This window comes from Aspergillus karnatakaensis, assembly GCF_047715665.1.
Source record: "Aspergillus karnatakaensis strain CBS 102800 unplaced genomic scaffold BJY04scaffold_8, whole genome shotgun sequence".
In the NCBI taxonomy this organism is placed as follows: domain Eukaryota; kingdom Fungi; phylum Ascomycota; class Eurotiomycetes; order Eurotiales; family Aspergillaceae; genus Aspergillus; species Aspergillus karnatakaensis.
The window spans coordinates 291,940-312,414 of NW_027395720.1; the positions used below are offsets into that span (position 1 = coordinate 291,940).

At 51.8% G+C, this 20,475-nt stretch overlaps 8 protein-coding genes across 8 annotated transcripts; 5 read left to right on the top strand and 3 right to left on the bottom strand.

Moving 5' to 3' along the window:
- Positions 1–711: 711 nt before the first annotated feature.
- Positions 712–1,763, top strand: BJY04DRAFT_214863 (F-box protein; the record flags this gene model as incomplete). Its single annotated transcript, XM_073715342.1, has 2 exons — positions 712–1,700; positions 1,748–1,763. The coding sequence occupies 2 exons, from the start codon at positions 712–714 to the stop codon at positions 1,761–1,763; spliced, it is 1,005 nt and encodes a 334-aa protein (XP_073574793.1).
- Positions 1,764–2,070: 307 nt separating this feature from the next.
- On the top strand, positions 2,071–2,883 carry BJY04DRAFT_181051 (uncharacterized protein). Its single transcript, XM_073710154.1, has 2 exons — positions 2,071–2,390; positions 2,443–2,883. Exons 1-2 carry the CDS (start codon positions 2,253–2,255, stop codon positions 2,782–2,784), a joined length of 480 nt encoding a protein of 159 aa, XP_073574794.1. The 5' UTR covers positions 2,071–2,252; the 3' UTR covers positions 2,785–2,883.
- Positions 2,884–3,313: 430 nt separating this feature from the next.
- Positions 3,314–4,951, top strand: BJY04DRAFT_181053 (uncharacterized protein). The gene is made up of 2 exons (XM_073710155.1): positions 3,314–3,819; positions 3,901–4,951. The coding sequence occupies exons 1-2, from the start codon at positions 3,749–3,751 to the stop codon at positions 4,661–4,663; spliced, it is 834 nt and encodes a 277-aa protein (XP_073574795.1). The 5' UTR covers positions 3,314–3,748; the 3' UTR covers positions 4,664–4,951.
- A 280-nt stretch (positions 4,952–5,231) lies between these two features.
- BJY04DRAFT_181054 (translation initiation factor 2A) lies at positions 5,232–8,172 on the top strand. Its single transcript, XM_073710156.1, has 6 exons — positions 5,232–5,694; positions 5,773–5,842; positions 5,910–5,981; positions 6,033–6,447; positions 6,494–6,722; positions 6,774–8,172. Exons 1-6 carry the CDS (start codon positions 5,670–5,672, stop codon positions 7,970–7,972), a joined length of 2,010 nt encoding a protein of 669 aa, XP_073574796.1. The 5' UTR covers positions 5,232–5,669; the 3' UTR covers positions 7,973–8,172.
- Positions 8,173–9,434, bottom strand: BJY04DRAFT_181056 (nucleotide-diphospho-sugar transferase). Its single transcript, XM_073710157.1, has 3 exons — positions 9,290–9,434; positions 8,746–9,214; positions 8,173–8,661 (listed from the first exon to the last, which is right to left on the bottom strand). The coding sequence occupies exons 1-3, from the start codon at positions 9,321–9,323 to the stop codon at positions 8,193–8,195; spliced, it is 972 nt and encodes a 323-aa protein (XP_073574797.1). The 5' UTR covers positions 9,324–9,434; the 3' UTR covers positions 8,173–8,192.
- Positions 9,435–9,833: 399 nt separating this feature from the next.
- BJY04DRAFT_181058 (uncharacterized protein) lies at positions 9,834–12,082 on the bottom strand. The gene is made up of 2 exons (XM_073710158.1): positions 11,827–12,082; positions 9,834–11,760 (listed from the first exon to the last, which is right to left on the bottom strand). Exons 1-2 carry the CDS (start codon positions 11,883–11,885, stop codon positions 9,864–9,866), a joined length of 1,956 nt encoding a protein of 651 aa, XP_073574798.1. The 5' UTR covers positions 11,886–12,082; the 3' UTR covers positions 9,834–9,863.
- Positions 12,083–12,389: 307 nt separating this feature from the next.
- BJY04DRAFT_214868 (anaphase promoting complex subunit 1) lies at positions 12,390–18,626 on the top strand (the record flags this gene model as incomplete). Its single annotated transcript, XM_073715343.1, has 1 exon — positions 12,390–18,626. One exon carries the CDS (start codon positions 12,390–12,392, stop codon positions 18,624–18,626), a length of 6,237 nt encoding a protein of 2,078 aa, XP_073574799.1.
- A 283-nt stretch (positions 18,627–18,909) lies between these two features.
- BJY04DRAFT_214869 (RPAP1 family protein) lies at positions 18,910–20,280 on the bottom strand (the record flags this gene model as incomplete). Its single annotated transcript, XM_073715344.1, has 1 exon — positions 18,910–20,280. The coding sequence occupies one exon, from the start codon at positions 20,278–20,280 to the stop codon at positions 18,910–18,912; it is 1,371 nt and encodes a 456-aa protein (XP_073574800.1).
- Between the last annotated feature and the right edge of the window lie 195 nt (positions 20,281–20,475).

Sequence of the window (20,475 nt, forward strand, 5' to 3'; positions counted from 1 at the left end):
ATGATTGTTTGGAGGTGTTACTTTAAATAAATACGGGATTCCTTGAATTGTCTAGGCTCATCATTAGCTTGGATGGTGTACTTCGGGACTAGCCAATAGAGACGGTACCTGATGACTACAAGTGCTGGATTAGCACGCAATAGCTGGAAGAATATTGAAGTCTCAATTGTTCAGCTCCAACCCCAACTTTCGAATCTCTGAGTTATCGGCTTTCGGTGCCGAAGTGACCTCAGTAGTCGGCGTTAGGGCTGTCAAGACTTCGACGCTGCTCATCACCATCATATTGAGTATAAATCACACAAGGCCGCTATCATTTGTGATGCCACAGAAAGCATACTGTACGAGTCTCATCCAGTCTTGCCTTAAGATGCAGTCTTCCATTCAGAACCCTAGCTCGAATTCCTCTCATCCCCACATTGTCGCTTTCAGAGGTGATTTAGCCCTAGGTTTAATTCCTCGCAGAACTGACAAGACCTACACCCTGGTTCTAGCTTTGCTTGGTGTGTATCTCCGAGTTCAATGGCCTCCAAATAACCTAGGAGTCTGTTATTCATCAGCAAACTTTGTATTGGCTGTACGCGTGTCCCGTCCATATGATTCTTTCCAAACTCTGATCGCCATCGGAACTGCGTCCGGGGTGTGAGTCTTTCATCTCTCAGCTCGAGGTTTATGTTCTCTTCGCCATGTCGTCTTCCGGACTCACCCGCTACAATGGACATACTCAGACACAGAGCGATATCCGGGATAGCGACCTCCAATCCCGAGGGCAACGACGTGACGATAAGGGCAAACATCAAGAAGCTCCTCCATCTCTTTCGTCGCTCGTCCCGCTCTCGTTATTCCCTTGAGAATCTCCCAAGCCATATCCTCATCAATATCTTCGGCCATCTGAGCGTTCTGGACAAAGCATGCCTCGCACTTACATGCAAGTCCTTTCACTATATCTTCAAGGACGTCTTCGAAGATGAAGTCTTCCGATTTCCGCGACTCTATCAGCTCCAGAATACCGATCCGGACCAATTCGGTACCATCCGAAATGACCTTTTACATCGATTGCAAGACCGACGGATGAAATACTGCGCGAAATGCATAATGCTCCACCGGCGGGAAGCCTTTGCGCAACCGACATACCACGGACCGATGATGTACAGACAGTTTTGCTGGACGGAGGCCGGCATCGTGGACCTGTGCCCCTGTATTGCGCTGACAGTTTATCTTCGACTGAAAATCATTCGCAATTTGCTCCGGTATGGCCAAGGGAAGACCATCACTCTGAAAGGAAGATTGGGGTTATTATTCAGCCCCGTGATGTACGAAGGGAAGCCAGCCTTTATCCACGAGTGTGAAATAAATGCACTGCCCTATGTGGTGGCGAAGATTAGGACGGTTGTCTATCTTGGAGGGGGCAAGAATCTCTTCGCAGCAACCGAGTATAGCGTTACGACGGATAACAGGGTCATGCCGTGGCGGCCGAACGAGGCCTTTCGAGATACGCTATATAACCTGCTATGGGCTGTGAGAGCCTCGGAAAATGGCGTTCTGTTGGATGAGATACCTTGTTTTTTCGAGTCTGATCAGGGCACCGTGAGCTCGGAGACGCTGCATACTCTGAGGAACCTGGGAAATTATAGCGTGCCTGTTGACAGGCACTGGCTCCGACAGGATCGATCGATGAGCCCATCCTTTGTCAGATTAATGCAGTAAGTTTATTCTGCGTCTAGCGTGAGTCAGTCTGATCATTTCACAGTGGGCAGGCAGACTGAAAATTTCTCTGCATCCGGCCAGCAGGCATGGCATGATTTGACAGACTTAGTCAAGCAGATGGTGATATAGTAGCGGTAAGTCCGGATGTATAGGAAAGGCAAGCATCTCAAACAAAGAGATGCAGTGGCAACTTCGAGTTCCAGAGCCTAGACTACTACATACTCCGTACATTTACAAATGCAGACCCTATTCTTAGCTCATTTCTTGCGGAGTCCCGGGCTCCCCAAGACACAGATTGACAGCAAGAAAATGATTAGTCTAGAGTAAGATCGACGAGCACTAAGGATTCCCTCATCTGAAACCGCCCCAATGATGAACAATTTATTTCCTGATAATAAATCTTTTGGCCCCTGCTCCACTCCCGTACGTCAACCCTTCGCTCCAAGTACAAATAATGCCAGCTTCTTTCCCCTCTGCTGTGTTTGAATTCCCGTCTCTCACTTTCTCCACTACCGTAACCTCATATTATTCCCAGTATCATAGTCAAAATGTCCGCCATTGTTGCAAACGCTGGTTTCGAGTCCGGCAATATCTTCCCTTGGGCTGTGGTAGGGGCGGTTTACCCGAACACTGCAGTTATTACTCCCTCCAACCCCAGCTACTCCGCTTTTGCTGGCGATTTCTACCTGTACTTACACTCTCTATCACCAAACTAGACCAGTCACCACTAACAATGACAGCGATCTCCAATCCGCCCCTGGCAACCGCGCCAACACCATCTCGCAGCACATCACCGGCCTTGTTCCTGGCACAAACTACACCGTATCTGTGCAAGCCCTCAGCACCAGCAATAGTAACGGAGCTAATTACTGCTCTGCCGGCATTAGTACCGGAGTCAAGAATCAAACAATCGGAATTGCCCAGGCCAGTCCAGCTCCCGAGCAGTGGGGCGAGCTCAGTGGTTGGTACGTTGCTGATGGTACTGAGGATGTGCTGAACCTGTGGGCTGGCTGTACCTTCTCTGGTAGCAGTTATACCGGGCATGTGCTTTTTGATGAGGTTTCTTTCGTTGAGGTTTGAACAGGAGAGACGAGGGGTGAGAGGACACGACGGAAGGGTGCGTATATAAGTAGTCATCAGATGATGAGAATCGTACAATATTTTTTTATCAAGCATGCCAATCTAATCAAAAATCTTGGAACTATAGCTGACCTACCATGTCTGGAATCTTTGAAGCACTGACAAGAGGTGTTCTCATCGTTTCTAAGTATTCCTCATTTATTTTGATATGTGGTTACAGAAGTATATAATAACTACCTAACTAGAATGTACTCCTCAGAGTACACCGCCATACAGGAAAATCTCAACGTTTTGTACCAATGGGCCATAATATAACCACATAGCCTCTCATACACTGAGCACTAGGTGTTCAAACTAATCGAATGCAATCAGTCCACAATGGCTGTAAGCGATGTTGTTGAGACTTTGATGCCTGTGGAATGAGGCATCAAGATGCTGATAGCTGTACCTAGCTTTGTTTCAGGATGCTGACGTCATCGCCTGTAACTAGGAAAGATGCTCTGCTTCAATGAAGCGGCAGATAAAGAAGACTTCCTTGGGGCAAACACTTTGCAACCTCTCTCCCAAGACTTCACATCGATCCTAGATCAAATTTATACCTTGTTGGTAGAACACCCTCGCTCGTATCTGTAACACCCTTGCTTGTGCTTGACCCTCTGCAGCCGAAGCAGATCGGAGCAACCTTACTGGCGGTGCTTTGGCAACTTCACTTCTTTGCGCCCATCCTTCTCTCGAGCTTTATCAACGCTTCTAGCTTCCTTCTCTCCCTAAAGACCTTCTGTTTCATCCTCCAGATCGTGGCTCCATTTTCTCCTGACCACCGCCCTACTTCAGCCTAAACTCCTGCCCAACTAGAATCATCTACAAGTCGACTTCGATACATCCCCTCCTCCCCCGCCAATCTTGAGCAGATCTCCTCTGCACCTCCTACAGGATACAGACGCACCTTGTGCATACAGGCAAAATGACTACCCCTACCTTGATCAACCTCCCTCCTCCCCCTTCCGATCCGGTGACTCCATCCGAAATGGGACCGTGAGACCCCCGCCTCATCTTGTGTCTTCATACTTAGCTCCCCGTCTTTGTGAGCTCAACTGACAGCTTGATTGATCTTAGGGGCACACCAAATTCTGGCACTACCTCCCTCTCCGCTTTGTCCACCACTGCCATCAAAGACGGTCACCAAGGCCAACCACTAGCTCACAGCCGCCATGCTCATCATTCATCTTCGGCATCTACAAGCTCCACTACTACTCTTGAAGCCGAGCGTGCCGATCGCATCTCCCGTTTAGCTGGTCTGGAACGGGTGGCTACCGCACGAGCTGGAGGCCCTACTACCGCCCCCTCCCAAGCATACTTTCCGGGCTACTTTGACAGTGGCGCAGGATTGAAGGAGAGAAGCACTGTAGGCAGTGCGAGCGCTACTGGCAGCGTGGGCGCCCGCACCACCTGGGCCAGCGGAAGCGATGCCTTTGACGCCGACAAGATGAGCGAAGATCCCGATGATGGTACATCTAGCGTCGGCAACCTCAGCGACGAAGGAGATGCCAGCCTTGTCGGGTTCGGAGAAGGCGCCAGTACTGTGAGCGGTCCCATTTCACATCCTGGTTTGAATAGAACGTCGTCTAGTGGTCGCCCGAACTCAATCGGGAGCCCAACCCGCAGCCGAGCGAACCCGATTCACTCTCCACATTTGGGTGATAGCTCCCATGTCGAGTCAGCGCTGGGGGAGAGATCCTCGGCTACTCCAGAGCCTAGCCATGATGCCCGTATGGTGGATGGCATGACCTATGATGATGATGTGGTTGATACGACTGTGAGGACACCTCGAATTGCCACTCCTGGCTACCATGACAGCTCTCAGCATGTGCGACGTTAAATCAAAACTGCCATTTAATGGCAAAGGTGACTGTTGCGATTTTCGCGGGATTAGGCGTTCATCGTGGATTAATTTATCGGGAATTCGGAATCTAGCTGAATGTCGGACAAGCTAAACACTTGACATTCTAGGGGCGGCAACGCGTTCGTTCTTTCAAGTGATGGAGCGCTTGGAGATGTAGGATATGCACTTACGTCGATCTTCATCGTCTGTCTTATTAAGATCACTATCCAACTGAGTAGAACTATAGTGCAATCTTTCCAACGGCTTGAGTGGCAACAGTAAAACAGTAAAACTGACAACAGGATGCGAGGCATCCAACCAAGCGTCAATGCCATTGTGCAAGGCTATTCTCAGTACGATCAATTAGAGAAAATAGAACAAAAGAAGGAGTAACCTATGTATCTATGTATCTAGATAGAGTAGAAGCTAGAGAGAATAGCGCAGTGTCTCAAAGATCGGCCAATGTCTTGGCACCCGATGGCTGAGATTCGCCGCCTCAGGTTTTTGGCTCTGGGCTTGTCTCGCTCGCTGCTTGCTGCTTTTCTTCTTCTCTCACCCTCCCACTACTTCCTCCTCCATCCTTCACCACCCCCTCCTCCTGTCGCTCTGTCCTGTCCCTGCTGGCATTGACTTGTCGAGCATTCATTCTGATCCGCAAAAACCTGGACTGGAGCTTTGATAAGAGGTCCTGCCAAGTTCGTCCTCTTCCACCTCGTTCTTTGTGCGTGTCGCCTGCAGCCAAACAACAGGTCATCCCGCATATTCACAGCCTTCGAATTCGGCCCTTTGTCTCGCCAGAAGCGGTTTATCGTCTATACACTTGCCTCGACACCTCCGGGTCGCGTTGTCCTCTTGCCTGAGTTTACTACTCATTTAGCGGGGAGCCCAAGCAGCTTATCCACAGCTCAAGTTTGTGGGATTTCTGAACCACGTCGTTCTACGCGCATCTCGCTTTTCCCTGAATTACAAGTCTGTTCTGACAGAGACATTTGATATATTCAAGATGGCTGCCCCTACACAACTTTCCTGTGAGTCTCACATGCCACTTTTCGGTCGCTCCGTCCTTTGATCGAAAGTGCAATGCGTGCCTTAGCTGACTGGTGCAGACCGCACGGTTAAGGGAGTTGGCATCCTGGATGCGTCCCCAGTGTACGAGCCGCTGGCCGGGTTTGAGAGGTACGTATTCAGGCAGCTACTTTCTCAATGCAGTGAACACGTCACTAACGAGCTGAACTTCTGTCAGACCCGAGGGCAACATCCGCTGCAGTGCTTACTCTCCCTGCGGTCGATATTTCGCCTGGGCTTCGCCCGAGAAGTATGTACCCACCGGCTTCGTGCAGAAGAACAATGACTAACATGCTATCAGGGTTACCATCATCGATCCTTCCGTTGGACACGCCGTTTCTACCATCCCCGCCGAGAACGTCTTTGAACTTGGATTCTCGCCCCTCGGAACATACCTTATCACATGGCAGCGCCCGACAAAGGATGCCAATGGGGACGCTGTCAAGAACTTGAAGGTCTGGCAGGTGGTGGAAACCGGCACCGGCGAGGAGAATCGGATTGTTGGTCAGTACGTTCAGAAGTCTCAGACTGGCTGGAACATTCAGTACACATCCGACGAGAAGCTCTGTGCTCGCGTCGTGACCAACGAGGTTCAGTTCTACCAGAGCGATAACCTGTCCAAGGTTTGGAATAAGCTACGTGTGGAGGGGGTGGCAGATTTTGCGCTTTCACCGAGCCAGAATCTCTCGGTTGCCGTTTTCATTCCTGAGCGCAAGGTACGACGAATAAATACGTGGAGTTGACTGAGGCTAATCCTTGTAGGGACAACCTGCCGCCGTCAAGGTTTTTGCAGTACCCCAATTCGGATCTCCTGTTTCCCAAAAGACCTTCTTCAAGGGTGACAAGGTCCAATTGAAGTGGAATGCATCCGGTACTAGCTTGATCGTTCTTGCTCAGACCGATGTTGATAAGACTGGCAAGAGTTACTATGGAGAGACCACTCTCTACCTCCTGAGCTCTACCGGACAGTTTGACTCCCGGGTACATCTCGGTAGGTTTCGCGGATGCTTACATCCTTGATGTTACACTAATCCTTGAACAGACAGAGAAGGTCCGATTCACGACGTGAGCTGGTCTCCCACTTCCAAGGAGTTTGGTGTCGTCTACGGCCACATACCCGCGAAGACGACTATCTTCAACTTCCGTGGTGTCGCCAAGCACAGCTGGCCCATCAGCCCTCGCAACACGATTTCGTTCTCTCCTCATGGACGCTTCGTCCTCGTGGCCGGTTTTGGAAACTTGGCTGGTCAGATGGACATCTACGACATGGAAAAGAACTACAACAAGGTCACTACGATTGAGGCGGCGAACTCCAGTGTGTGCCAATGGTCGCCCGATGGCCAGACTATTCTCACCGCCACCACCAGCCCTCGTCTAAGGGTTGACAACGGTCTTCGTTTGTGGCACGTCAGCGGAGCCTTGCTGTACAATCAGGACATCGACGAGCTTTACGACGTGTCCTGGCGCCCGCAGTCGACTATCCAGCACCCGCTTGGCGATCCGCTCAACTCGCTCCCCACACCTCACGCCTCGGCAGTGGCATACCTTAGCACCAAGAAGGCCCCCGTTAAGGCCATGGGCGCATACCGCCCCCCTGGTGCTCGTGGCCAATCTACCCCGTTGGCTTTCCGTCGCGAAGACCAGGGTGGCTCAGCCTACGTGCGTGAAGGAACCGCAACCGGTGGCGCTCTTGAGGCCACCGCTCGGTCCCGAAGACGCGCAGTGCCTGGCGCAGAGCCAGCTGAGGAATTCCTTCCCCCGGGAGCCGCTCCCGGGGGTGGTGTCGCCCTGCCACCTGGTGCAGATAACGCGGAGAAGCTGTCCAAGTCTGCGGCCCGGAACAAGAAGAAACGCGAAGCCCGCAAGCTCAAGGAGGGACAGCCGGAGGAGGGCACCACCGAGCGCAGTCCTCCTCGTGGTGAGAGGCGGAACGACAACGCTCGGCCGAAGAACCAGGCCGACGGCGAGCGGCCCCGCAAGAACGGTCAGCAGCAAAAGCAGCAGCAGCCCAACGGCGCGCCACAGCCCAAGGCGGCAGCTCTGGAAACTGCCCCCGTCGAGGAGGCTGTCCCCAGCGCTCAGGATAAGAAGATCCGCGGACTTCTCAAGAAGATTCGGGCAATCGATGAGCTGAAGATGCGTCTGGCGGGTGGTGAGAAGCTAGAAGATACGCAGATGAAGAAGATCCAGACGGAGGATTCGGTGCGCAAGGAATTGGATGGCCTCGGTTTCACTGGATAGGGTAACGAACCGATCACATTACACTCACGAGCCGATGCTTGTGCATGCATTTAAATCTAGCGCAGCAGCTGCTTGCTCTTTGGCTTTCTCAACGTATATGTATCCTGTACATGTCATTATCCTCTTGCCACGTCTATATCGGGCGCCATTCAAGAACTAGATATACTACCAACAGATAAAAACAACTTCCAATTACACCATGTATTAAACATTCTGTCAATCAATGACCATCTTGAATTCCTCTCTCCTGCTCTAACCGCTGTCTCTCCCAGTTTACCTCCCACCACCATCGATTCAACACATCCATCCCTGGCCCCTCCACCGGCGGCTCCTCCTGCCACGGCTTGACAGCAAAGATGTAGTGCACATTCTTGACCTCCTCATCACGCCAAATGGCACTATGCACACCCTCCGCCCGCATCGTCTTCAGCGCATTGTACACGTACGGTAACGGCACCCATCGTCCCTTGAAGGCTTCCGAAAGCAATTCTTGGTCAGGGAATGTGTAGCTGTCGACCTTTTCGGGAGTATCAAGGAGGTCTCGGATTAAAGCGTAGGAGGTAGCACTGGGGTTCACGACCAGAAGGCCGGAGTTGAGCATGCCGACGCCGGAGGTAAGGGACGCGCCGGTGGTTTGCGCTAGGGTCGGTGTTGTATGCTGGGTTGTGAAGGCGCAGTTTTTGGGGATCCTAGTTAATGATTTTGTTAGTAGTTGATATTCATCTCTCACTCATCCTTTGGAGTAGAGAGATCGAACAGGGTGCGAGAATTACCAATGAGCCGGATAATGCGCCTTCTTGAACGGATTGCAGGCGCACGCATGGCTCGCCGCAAACACTCTCTTTCCCTTCCTGCTGTGCTCCTCATCGTCATCTTCCTCCTCGTCCGCATCCCCGTCGAGCGGAACCTCCATTAATTCATCCATATTGCGCCGAACGAGCATATCCCCGTCCAGGAGCACGATCCGCTCGAACACACCCTCCAAGCTAAATACAACAAGTTTCGTCCATGTCTCTCGAAACCGGGGGTCCTGCTCGTACTTCCGCGACAGCTTACTCGGCGTGATTGACGGCACGGCGTGGGTCCTGATTCCACGAGCTGCGAGCGCGGCGAGCCCGGACTCGGGGAATGTAGATGTGTAGAGGGCGACGAAGGGGTAGGCGGTTTCAACTTGTTGCAGGGAGTGGTGAAGGGTGAGGAGGCCCGGGAGGTAAGCGAGGTTTGTGATTAGGGAGGCCCAAACTTTAGGATACTTGCGTTAGGAACAAGGTGGGATTGGCAGAGAAAGGGGAGGGTTTGGAGATTGGTAGGAAGTACCCTTCTTTGGTTGGGGTGAGGATGGGCGTGCCATTCCGGGTCGGGTTGTGATCTTTTGGAGTGGATGTTGGGGGGTTGAGGGATTTTGTAGAGACACGGAGGGTTGGAGAAGTGCAAGGGGCGGTTGCTTATATTCTCTTTGGAGATGTTGCGATATCGCAATTTGGCATCCCCGCCGTGGGGTGTGGTGCTTATGTAAGGTCTAGAGTATAGAGGTAAGAGAAGGTAAACAATCATCACTATCAAACGCTACGAAACTACAATATAATACCTGGTATCTAAGATGTATACACCACACGCGGACGTTGCCTGGTCCCATTCCGTCGAAGGAGACCAAGCCGTGGCATATGCAGGATGCTCTCAGTCATGGCAGTCCCCTTTGCTATATCGCAGCCGATACAGAGCTTATACCTCAAGAGGCATTTCAAGGCATGAGTCTCGCCTTGCGCTCCACCTTACAGCGCGAATGTCTATAGACTAGCCTAAGATCGTGGTAGTGCACGAAAGTAGAAGCTGATCAATTTCATCATCTGGGTGTATCTGTATTAGATCCTAATTAGTTCATCCACATACATCATGCAAATACCCGAGTCCGCTTGATCGGGCTTCCCATCCGCAGCGAGCGACTGCTGTTTGCCATTCCACTTAGGAGCCGGTCCATGCCATCCACGTCGAGTTCGCCTCGACGCAGTCGAACTTGATCTGCCTCGGCGGTGGGCGTCTCGGCTACCGACCTGCGAGGGACAGGGGCTGCCTCGAGTTCGGTCAGCTTTGGGGTTAGGATCAAGATCCGATGCTCTGTAGTAACAAGAATGTCAAATGCTCCGTCGCTGTCTCGAGATTGACGAGAGGTCACGGGGACATGGCCAATGGCATGCAAAGGCTCCCCCAAGAGTGCAATGTCCTGAATTGTGTTCACTCGGCACCGGTTCGACGCATCTAATGTACCCGTCGCTCTCACGGCATTTCGCCATAGGCTCAGAAGGCTGGGTATAGCCGCGCTTTGATTACCATGCCGGATGAAGATCGACTCGTCTGGTAATGCGTCCTGGGAAGAATTGGTCTGATAGACCGATATTCCACCACACAGCGAAGAGATAGTCGTTCCACCTGTGGTGCCCTTGAGCAAAGTATCCTCGCGCATTCTTTTAGTTGACGGCGTCATTGGAGCAAATTTGGAACGTTGCTCAACTGCTGGTCCATCAGTTTCCGACTTCCGCCCTGATGGCAGGCTTAAAATGCGCCCGCTCACTGAAAAGGTAGTTAGTGCGCCTCCAGACACGCCTTGCACGCTGGACTGTCGCTGAAGAGGACCCTTGGCGGTCCCAGGGCCCGCTCCTTCAAGGTCCCATACTCCCCATCCACCATCTGCCATGAGCACCATGATTGCTCGCCCACCAAGCACCCACTCAGCATTGGATATAAATTTGCGCCGCGGGAGGTCTGACTCGAAGCCAGGATAAAGACTGATCAGCCATTTGCCCTCTGTCTCCGACGTCTCGAAATCACTTTGAGCTCCAGCTGCCCTTCGCGATGATTTGGATGGTTTTGTGGAAAAGCAGGAGTACACTTTGACGCAGCCTGTATGAAATGAGACAAGGAGGGTTGAGTGGCGCGCGGCCGGGAAGCTCGACGGATTGAAAGCAATGTTCTGAGCAGGCGCCGAGAGATACCGTCGCTTTGATTCAATCTCTTCCGCGGAAATTCGGAAATTCACGCCTCTGATCCCTCTATCTTCTACGATAGGGATTCGATGGATGACGAGTAAGCCGGATGATTCCGCGGAATGCGTTGCCACCAGAAGGTCCCATCTCCCTTCAGAGTCAGCGTCCTGCTGCGAGTCGCTTTCCTGATATGTGAGGGTTATGCTCACTCCTCTAGGGACCTCTTGGTGTGAAAGACCACCGCTAATTGTAGATACCTGAATCCCCATGGTGGTGATGTCGGTCTGAGTTGGATGCGGAGGGGCCAGTGGTAAAGTCACAATTCGCGTCGAATAGTCTGCGCAAACTGCCGACACGATGATGATATTGTTGAGCATTTCCGGGAAAGTATCAAGGGAGGAGCGGGCGGTTTCTGGGAGAACTCGAGGAACAGCAAGGCCGAGGACTTTACTTCCCAGGGGTATATCGACCTGGCTGAGCACACTCTCGTAAGGGTCGGCTGGGTCGACCTCGGGGTCTTCTTCTTCGAACAGGTATCCTCTCTCAGTTTCGGCTTCATCGCCCTTTCGCGTATTCGTCATGCTCTCATCGTCAGAATCGATAATCATGATCGCATCGTCATTGTTCCGGGTCGATTTCCCCTGGTTGTCCTGTTTCGGGACTTGTGGTTTCTGCTTTGCAAATGGACGTCCGCCCCTCCAGATAACCTTCAATCCATCTTCATAGCCGTATAGGAATATTGAAGAGCCATTAGGAGCAATGATCGGGTAGCCTTGAGCAGCGTAAACGCGGTGAGGGAGCTGGTAACTGGACCCAAGAACCCCCAAGTCAACACAAGTAATGCAGGTATTGAACAAATTTTCGTGAGCATACCTTAGCTGCAGCCCACTATCTCTAGCTCGAACGAGCGGTCGAGAAGGGAAAGTCGGCATTGCGTACGTAGTTGATGAAGAATTCTAAGCCGTTTAGAGTCTCGGAGGAGCCTCGAGCTCAAGGGGTACTGGGATGCTCAGTCCGGTGTGCAGTTTCGATGGGGTTTTCCTTGTCGGTTTTAGGTTGCAATCTAAATCAAGATCATGAGCGAAAGCGCGCGCTTTGAGGGTGAGGTGAGAAAAGGATGGAGCTGGAGTGATGATGTTGCGGAGGAAGAAAAAAGCGGCGATGCAAGTAGTAGTTAGAATTGGCGGCTCTTTTGTGTTGACCACCGTCTTCAGTCCGCGTCCAACGCGTCACTTCTCGAGCTACAACCCCCAACTCAACGTCTCTGACTGAAGCCTCGCATTCCTCCCGCTCAACTGCAACTGCAACTGCCTGCACTACGGTAAATCTGCTTCTCGATTATATCTGTTTCCAACATTCGCCGAAAGAGATAAACCGACAATGGCGCCGACTGCCAGACCCTTTTGTCCCCGCAATACTTAACGATTCGCCCCGATATGTCTACAATTCGGTCATTCGGCCTACACAAGCCCTCGGCCATCCCTTTTCTTATCGCGGAAGATCTGCTACCCTCCGATCCTTCGGATGAGCTCTACTCGTGGACAACAACCGTGGATACCGGCGCAAATGGTGCGGTGGAGGATGAGCTGGTGTGGACAAAAAGTTGTGTCGTCTGGTCTCGGGCAGGTGTGATAAAAAGAGTGTTCCGCCTGGATTTGGAGAAGGAGGATATAAAGCATGCTTTGTTGACGGACTTCTCGGTGAGTAAGGTCAAGAGGACCAGCGACAAGTCTTCGCCTACCTTCGCATCTACAGCATTACAGACAAACGATAGCCATAGTCATTTCACGGACGCACACTTGCCAGAGAATGCGGGATCGAAACCTCCGAGCCTTGAGCAAGCATCCAGCAAAGATTCATCGCGAGCAGTCGTCGTTGTGCTAAAGTCACAAGCTCACATCTTCTTTTTGGATGGGAACAGCCATGTTGTGCCCTTACCATTCGAAGTTGATTCGGTCTTCGCGGCGCCCCGAGGGTTATTATTCCAGAGAAAGGTTCCGGAAGAAGATATTACCAATACTCACCCTATAGCGCCGCCGAATTCGTTCATGTCGTTTCCTTCGGACTTTCGTGCTTCCCAATCTCTTGAATATCCTTCCGGCAAGGCGCCTCGATCCTCGCTGGGCGCTATGCCAACCCAGAGCCCTCGCTGGAAGTCACAGACACCCAAACGTGCTGATCTCCCTAGGGTCTTTTCACTTGTAGACCCGCACTCGGAGATGGGTCTCGTGGTAACTAATCAGTCGCCACGATGGTTACAAGCGAGCCTGTCGAGTAGTCCTTTAGGATTTGATGTGTTAGACCCCGCCGATGAGATTATCTACGTTTCTCCCAGAGATGAACTATCAGGCACGCATCGCGCCAACCCCAGAAACCCCCTCATGCTTGTCTTGACTGTGAACACGACCACCGGCTTGTATACGCTCTGGACCGCTCGCTATCGAGATGATGAAACCAGCCCGTCATCCAAGAAGAAAAGGCGGCGCGAGACCGGGGGCACCCGGTCAAAGAGACGCAGTTCTCATTTTGGGATGGCCACAGGCACAACGACGCCCGGGGCGCGTCCCTCAACCCTGAGAGAAAGTCTTGGCCCAAGAGGTGAAAATTGGAATGCGTCTGTCATGTCACACTCACAATACTCAACCGAGGGTAAACCCGACGACGACGATTTTGCTTCGAAACTAGGCCAGGACTTTGGGGATATAGGTGTTCCAACGAAGACTTCTCGGCGAGTGAGCTCGCTGCTAGCTCGTACAGACTTGGCCACAAGTCAAGATAGAATCACGTTCTCAGATCTCGCAACAGGAAGTCAATCGAGCACAATCCACCCCTCAAGTTTACGGCAGTCGATAGGAGCAGGTAGCACTCGTGGTAGCTTCGGCTTCAACCCGAGGGCTTCATTACCACCTGGAACTGGCTCTATCTACAGCACCGCCAGTAGCTTTGTGGACGCCCCGGTAGACAAGCTGCTTGAAGAGCTCAATAATGACAACCTGTTCGAAGGTATTGAGAACATGGATCTCAAAGAATGTGCCTCAGGTCTACCAGAAGAGCTTCTTTTATTTAAAGTTGAAAGCTTTTCTTCACGATTCTCTGGCAACTTCCTCGCCCCATCGAAACTGAAGCAGTCCAAGAAACTGAAAGTTGTCACATTATGTCCTAACGACTGTGCTGGCGCGCAAACTGGCTCAACCCCCATGGCTCTCTACGTAGTGGACCAGGAGGCCAAGTCCATGACTGTTGTCAACATACGAGCAGATAAAGTTCAAATGCCGAAGAAAGATGCGGTATTCTTGAAAAGGGCGAAGGGGAAGGTCACTCTGGACGACCGGTCTTTACTCGTGCACGCGTCTGGAGTTCAGCAATTCGCTGGAACTCTAGATATATGCAAAATTGTCGATGGTGGTCTTTCCCGAATCGTGACTCTGAGCGCTACGGACACTGCAGGCCACATTTTACACTTGCAAACACCATGGAACGACGCTATCGCGTTTGACTTACCCACAAAGCTCATGCTGCACGAAGCGAACTCACTTTCCTCCATCATGACTGTAAATCTCCCAAGAGAAGGAAGCATGAAACGCGTGGTGGCTGATCCATCTTTTACGCTTGTTGGGCTAGATCATCCAGCTGTTAACGGGAAGTTTGACGTAGTCGATTCTATGCAGCGAAGACACAAGGTTCAAATCCGAATGGAGCCCACGAATTTCTTGGTCAAGAAAGCATTCAGCGTGTGCAGATTCGCCCTATCTGGCTCATGTCCGGACAAGGTCGCTGATGGGCTTCTGACAGGCTGGTGGGAGATCATGAAATGGCTACAAGAACAGGATACTGAGAACGATCTTGAATGGACGTCACTAGTGATACTCCTATTCTCAATGGCCATTCCCTTCATCGACAATGATCAAGCGAATAAACCACCTAGACAGCCTCGCAAGAAGAAGGGCCTACTAAGGTCTAGCAGCGGAAGTTATGTCGACACTGAGAGCTGGGAAGCAATGCTGGATCAAGAATCAGGGTCGGCCGGTGTTGTGGCGCCCTGGATGAATTCTGCCTCTTGGAGTTGGATTGTCGAGCAGGATGCTGAAGATGAGAGCATTGCTAGCCACGGAAGAAAATCCTCAAAAGGCGAACAATACCCATCAACTCGGTCAACCTGTCGCAAAAACACGTATATCCTACGATGCGCGACGCTGACCAGGGAGTTTCTGCAAACAGCTCGGGGTATTGCGGCAATTGGGGCAGAAGGTCCCTTACATACCACGCTCACCAGCACTCAACAGTCACCAAGCACCGTGCTATGTACGATTTTAATCGCTCTGCATCTCCTTAGAGAAGAGCAGAAGCTGTCAGTGCCTGATAGGGAGCAGTCACACGGCCCTCTTGGCCTTCTCGCCCCGGTCCTAGCCCAACTAGGTGGCTGGTTGGGGTGGTCATCATGGGGCTGGGCCACGGATTCTTACTATGGCATGGAAATCGCCAGCATAAATCGCTGGCAGTTTGAAGATACACGAATGACTTTGATAGATGTACCTCGTCAGCCTATCGCGCCCCCTTCTATATTCTCATTCTTAGAGAATGCGTGGCGTGGGCGTTCTTCAACTTTCTTCAGCTTACTAAATATTGTCCACCCAACTGAATACTCAAGAAAAGGAAAGCTGTGGCAGTGGTGCTATACTCTGACTCCGAGGACGCTAGCTCTCGAGGGATTCATTGACGAGATGCACAACGTTTCGAGTGTTCTTGAGCGGATACAGCTCCTTCAACAGTGGGGTTTTACGCGAAACACTCTGGAGACTTTCCCAGAGGGTGTCAGCACCCCATTGTACGAGGCAATCTTGCAATCACAAACTCATGCTTCGGCCTCGTGGAGCCCCTCCCTCTTGAACCTAATTGATCGCGACGACCTTAGCATCTCAATGGGTCACCTCAGTAGCTCTCGCCCTCCGCCACCACCATCACAGGCTGTCATTTCACATGATTCCATGCGTGATTACCATCATATTGGCAATTCTGCATTGGAAATTGATGCGATAAACTCCTTTGAAGCTTCAGCTGAGGCTGATCGCTTTTCTATTACAAGATTAATCTTTCGTGACGACAAACGGTTCATCGAAGCTGCGCGGTTGCTCAATCAATCGAAGGCACCTATAGCGGAGTGCAGTCCGGAACCAGAATGGACTGACTCGGATCTGCTCGAAGCTCAAAAGGAAATGGTACAATTAGTGACCTTGCGGACACTATCCATACCCTCTGGACGCGCTATGCTCGCCTTTAGTGGCCGTCTTCCTCTTCTAACTGAGAAGCTCCCCATACCGTCGTTTTCGCTGCAGTGTGTGATGAAACCTTCAAATGTGACCATCAGCGCCGACAGGGCTTCATTCAGCGAGGAGAAGGTATGCTGGGCCTTCTTTCACAATGGTGTTTCTACCGGTCTTGCAATCTCCAGGAATTCTAAAGGTATCGACACTTCGTGGATTCTCTTCAACAAGCCCCAAGATCTGACTAATCGGCATGCTGGGTTCCTCCTAGCCTTGGGACTCAACGGGCATTTAAGGTCTTTGGCCAAGTGGGTTGCCTTCAAATACCTCACTCCAAAACACACCATGACTTCAATCGGCTTACTACTGGGTCTGTCAGCCTCGTATCTAGGCACAATGGATACGCTTATCACCCGGTTGCTTTCTGTGCATGTGACGAGGATGCTTCCTCTTGGAGCAGCAGAGCTGAACCTCTCGCCATTGACACAGACAGCTGGTATTATGGGAATTGGTCTTCTATATTGCAACTCGCAGCACCGTCGGATGAGCGAGGTGATGTTGTCCGAAATTGAAAATGCTGAGCCACAGGAAGGCTCAGCAGCTCATGAAGATCTCCGTGATGAGGGCTACCGCCTAGCTGCAGGCTTCTCCCTTGGGTTCATCAATATGGGCAAGGGCAAAGACCTCAAAGGTATGAGGGATATGCATATAGTTGAGAGGCTATTGGCCGTAGCTGTGGGAACCAAGAACGTGGATCTAGCTCATATCCTCGACCGAGCCACGGCTGGAGCCACGATTGCAATAGCAATCATCTTCATGAAAACGAACGATGAAGTCATATCTCAAAAGATTGACATCCCTGATACCACTGTGCGCTTCGATTACGTGCGTCCGGATCTTTTCCTCCTGCGCACCCTTGCACGACACATCATAATGTGGGACAGCATACGACCTTGCGACGAATGGTTTATTCAAAGTCTTCCTGCAGTGTACCGTCGCCGCTATCGCCTAACCAACGTGCGCCGACTCAAGAGCAACGATATGCCATTTTTCAACATCATCGCGGGGCTTTGTTTCGCTCTTGGTCTCAGATATGCTGGGTCTGCTAAATCAGAGGTGCGAGATATTCTCCTCTCATATCTCGATCAACTGATTCGCATTTGTCGTCTTCCGGCCGGCAACTATGATGAAAAATTAGCGCGGAACTCTGTGCGCCACTGTCAGGATGTTGTCGCATTGTCCGCAGCCGCAGTGATGGCGGGAACAGGCGACTTAGCTTTATTCCGTCGACTACGCTCCCTGCACGGTCGTGTTGATCCCGATACGCCATACGGCAGTCATATGGCCGCCCACATGGCGATTGGAATGCTGTTTTTGGGCGGAGGAAGCCATACACTAGGCACTTCCAATCTTGCAATAGCTTCTCTCATTTGCTCGCTGTATCCCGTCTTCCCGACCACTGTACTTGACAACAAGTGTCATTTACAAGCCTTCCGACATCTGTGGGTTCTTGCGGCCGAGCCACGTTGCTTAGTCCCCCGCGATACAGATTCTCGCCGGCCTGTTTCGATTCCGATTACCGTAACAAGCTCTAATGGTGAAGTCCGCTTACTGACTGCCCCTTGCCTGCTACCCGATTTGAGTATCATCGCCAAGGTCGAAGTCCGCAGCTCCGACTACTGGCCTGTGATATTGGATTTTGCGAGCAACCAAGAAGTACGCGACAAGTTCCGCCAAGGTGATCAGTCCATTTACCTACGCCGAAAAGCCACATACAACCCAACAGGTACTTCCGTCTTCGGTTCGACACTAGCCGGCCTGAGCGACGCACAAGACATCCTTCCCTCTTCATCCACTTCGGCCTCTAACCAAGGCAAGGGCGCCCCGCCGACAGTCCTGCCCCCCGTCACAGCCGACTTATTCACCATCCCTGATACGCCTACGTCGAAGTCCGCAACACGAAACATTTGGGACTGGATCTTCCAGCTCCAGTTCCTACAAGGTCTCCTAGACGCACGGGAGAAAGCACTAGTATTCCCTTCTTCGTTCCCCACAAGGCCTCGTCCTTCGCCAACGCCACAGGATGCTCCTTGGCTCCGTCAATCTTCTGTCGACAGTAAGCTCCTCACCGAACGTGCCGTGCAGAATGTCATTCAAGCGGCGCGAGGCCGTGGTGCAGAGCCGGACGAAGTCCGCGATCGTCTCTGGCAGCTTCGGCTGATGTTTGGATGGATCGATTCTAGCTCTTTCATGGCGGTGGATAGCGGGGAGTGTCGTCAGGGTGAAGAGGTCTCCACGCAGACGAATGGGCTCTGGCTGCGACGTGATTATATTGAGGAGATCAGGTGGAGGATATTGGGTGTGCAGACTGGCGGTGATGCTGGTGCTTCTTCTTCGTCTAAGTCTACGTGAACACGAGATATGCTAAAGTGAAGTGATAAACATACATGCATTTCTAAGGCAATGGAGTCAGGGCTAAAGGATTAGGGACGATCATATGATATTTCGTTAATGGCCAGTACGCTACTGTTGAGTTTGAGTGTTATACGCCTTGTATCTTCTTCAGCAGGACCTCTATGCCAAAATGTAGTCGCGACATCGTGCTGGAATAGGAAGCCTTCCTTGCCAGGCACGATATATGCAGTTCCAGTTATTGTACATCTTATTAAAAATTCAGCTTTGGCATAGAACTACACTACTGCGCTCGAGTAGCACCCGGCTTCAAGACCCCTCTATCACCAGATCCACCCGACTGCCACAGCCATACCCCCTCCACAGCCCATGCTGAGGCACTAGCATGCCGCCCAACACTGCTAGAGGTCGCAGCAAAGGAGTCTTGTTCACCAGGTTCCGCTCCAGCACCTGCACGACGCAATGGCGCTGAAGGTATTGAGGTTGAGGAACCCGCCTCTTCCAACATCCCAGCAACAACACCCTCCCGCTCAATAACGGACCAAAGTCCCTCGACTAGTGTACTTCCGCGCTCCCCAAACTGCCCTTGTCCTAGCCGGAACAAAATTCGGCCGAGGACCTGCCATGCGATGCAGCGTTGCGCAGGAAAGGAGGAGCGGCTGAGGATCGCGAGCTCGGGGATTGTGTATCCCGCTGCGTGGGGATCATTGCCATGGTGGTGAAGACCAAGATTTGTTGGCAAGGAGAGAGATGTTGTGGGGGATAAAACGGTGCCAATAAGGGAGAAGCGGAGGGAGGCGGGGTGGACGGCTTCGGCGCTGCTGCCGGGGTGGTATGCGGAGGAGGGAGGGGCGCCAGGTTCGTCGGGTTCGGAGGATGGTGGTTGCAGCCAGGAGAGAGTGGAAGGATCATGTGAGATGTTGGGAAAGTAGTGCGTCTGTAGGTCCGAGAGAAAGTCGGGGGAGGAAGGGTCTAATGATGGCATTGGAGTAGTGCGGGGTGGAGGCGTGGGGAAGTGAACAGAGCCGGAGGGCGGAAACTCGGTTGCAGGATGAAGGTCTTCTGGAATCTTTGGTGGCGGTAATTCGTCTCGAGAAGGTTGTGAATTCGTTGCTTTTGTAGAATGTTTTGGCTGCGGCATAAAGGCAGGCGAAGGTTCTAAGTTAGAAGCACGAGCTGGAGATTGTGTGTCATCTTTTGATGGAGCGCGTGAGGATGAAGGTGTAATATCGCCGTCATCAATACGGGCTCGACGGAGAAATCGTTCAAGTAGTGAAGGGTCGATAGATGATATCAATTCGTCACGTTCGTGTCTGATTTGCGCATCCGACATGGATGCCAATTGCTGGCGGTTTTGCTCTTCGATTGCCGTTCGCTCATCTTGTATATCGGAAGAGGCCTTTTTGACCTCTATATCTCCAGGTTTCGACTGAGACTGTCGCTGCTTGAATGCCGACTGTTTGACGCGACGACGGTGAAGTGGAAATCCAGAGGCAGATTTGAGTGTCGGAGGGGCCGGAGGGGCAGCGGGGGGTGTACGTTCCTGTATCTCTCCGATTACACCAGGGATAGCGAGGGTGGAGGTAGCATAGGGGGTTTGATCTTCAGTGTCTGAGTCTAGATCAACGGTAAATCGTTCGCCTTGAAGAGCCATGGTTGCGCATGTAAAGACAAGAAGAAGAAGAAGAAGAAGTAGAAGAAGAGCTCGAAAGTCGAAGCCATTTCCGGCGCCAAGTGGGATTGCTGAGTCAGCCATGCGGCTCAAAACTTAAAGCTTAAGCGCTAGTCTGGATTCATGCTAGCCTATCACGTGCAATGTAGTCCCGAAAAAGGCAAGCGCGCGGAATCA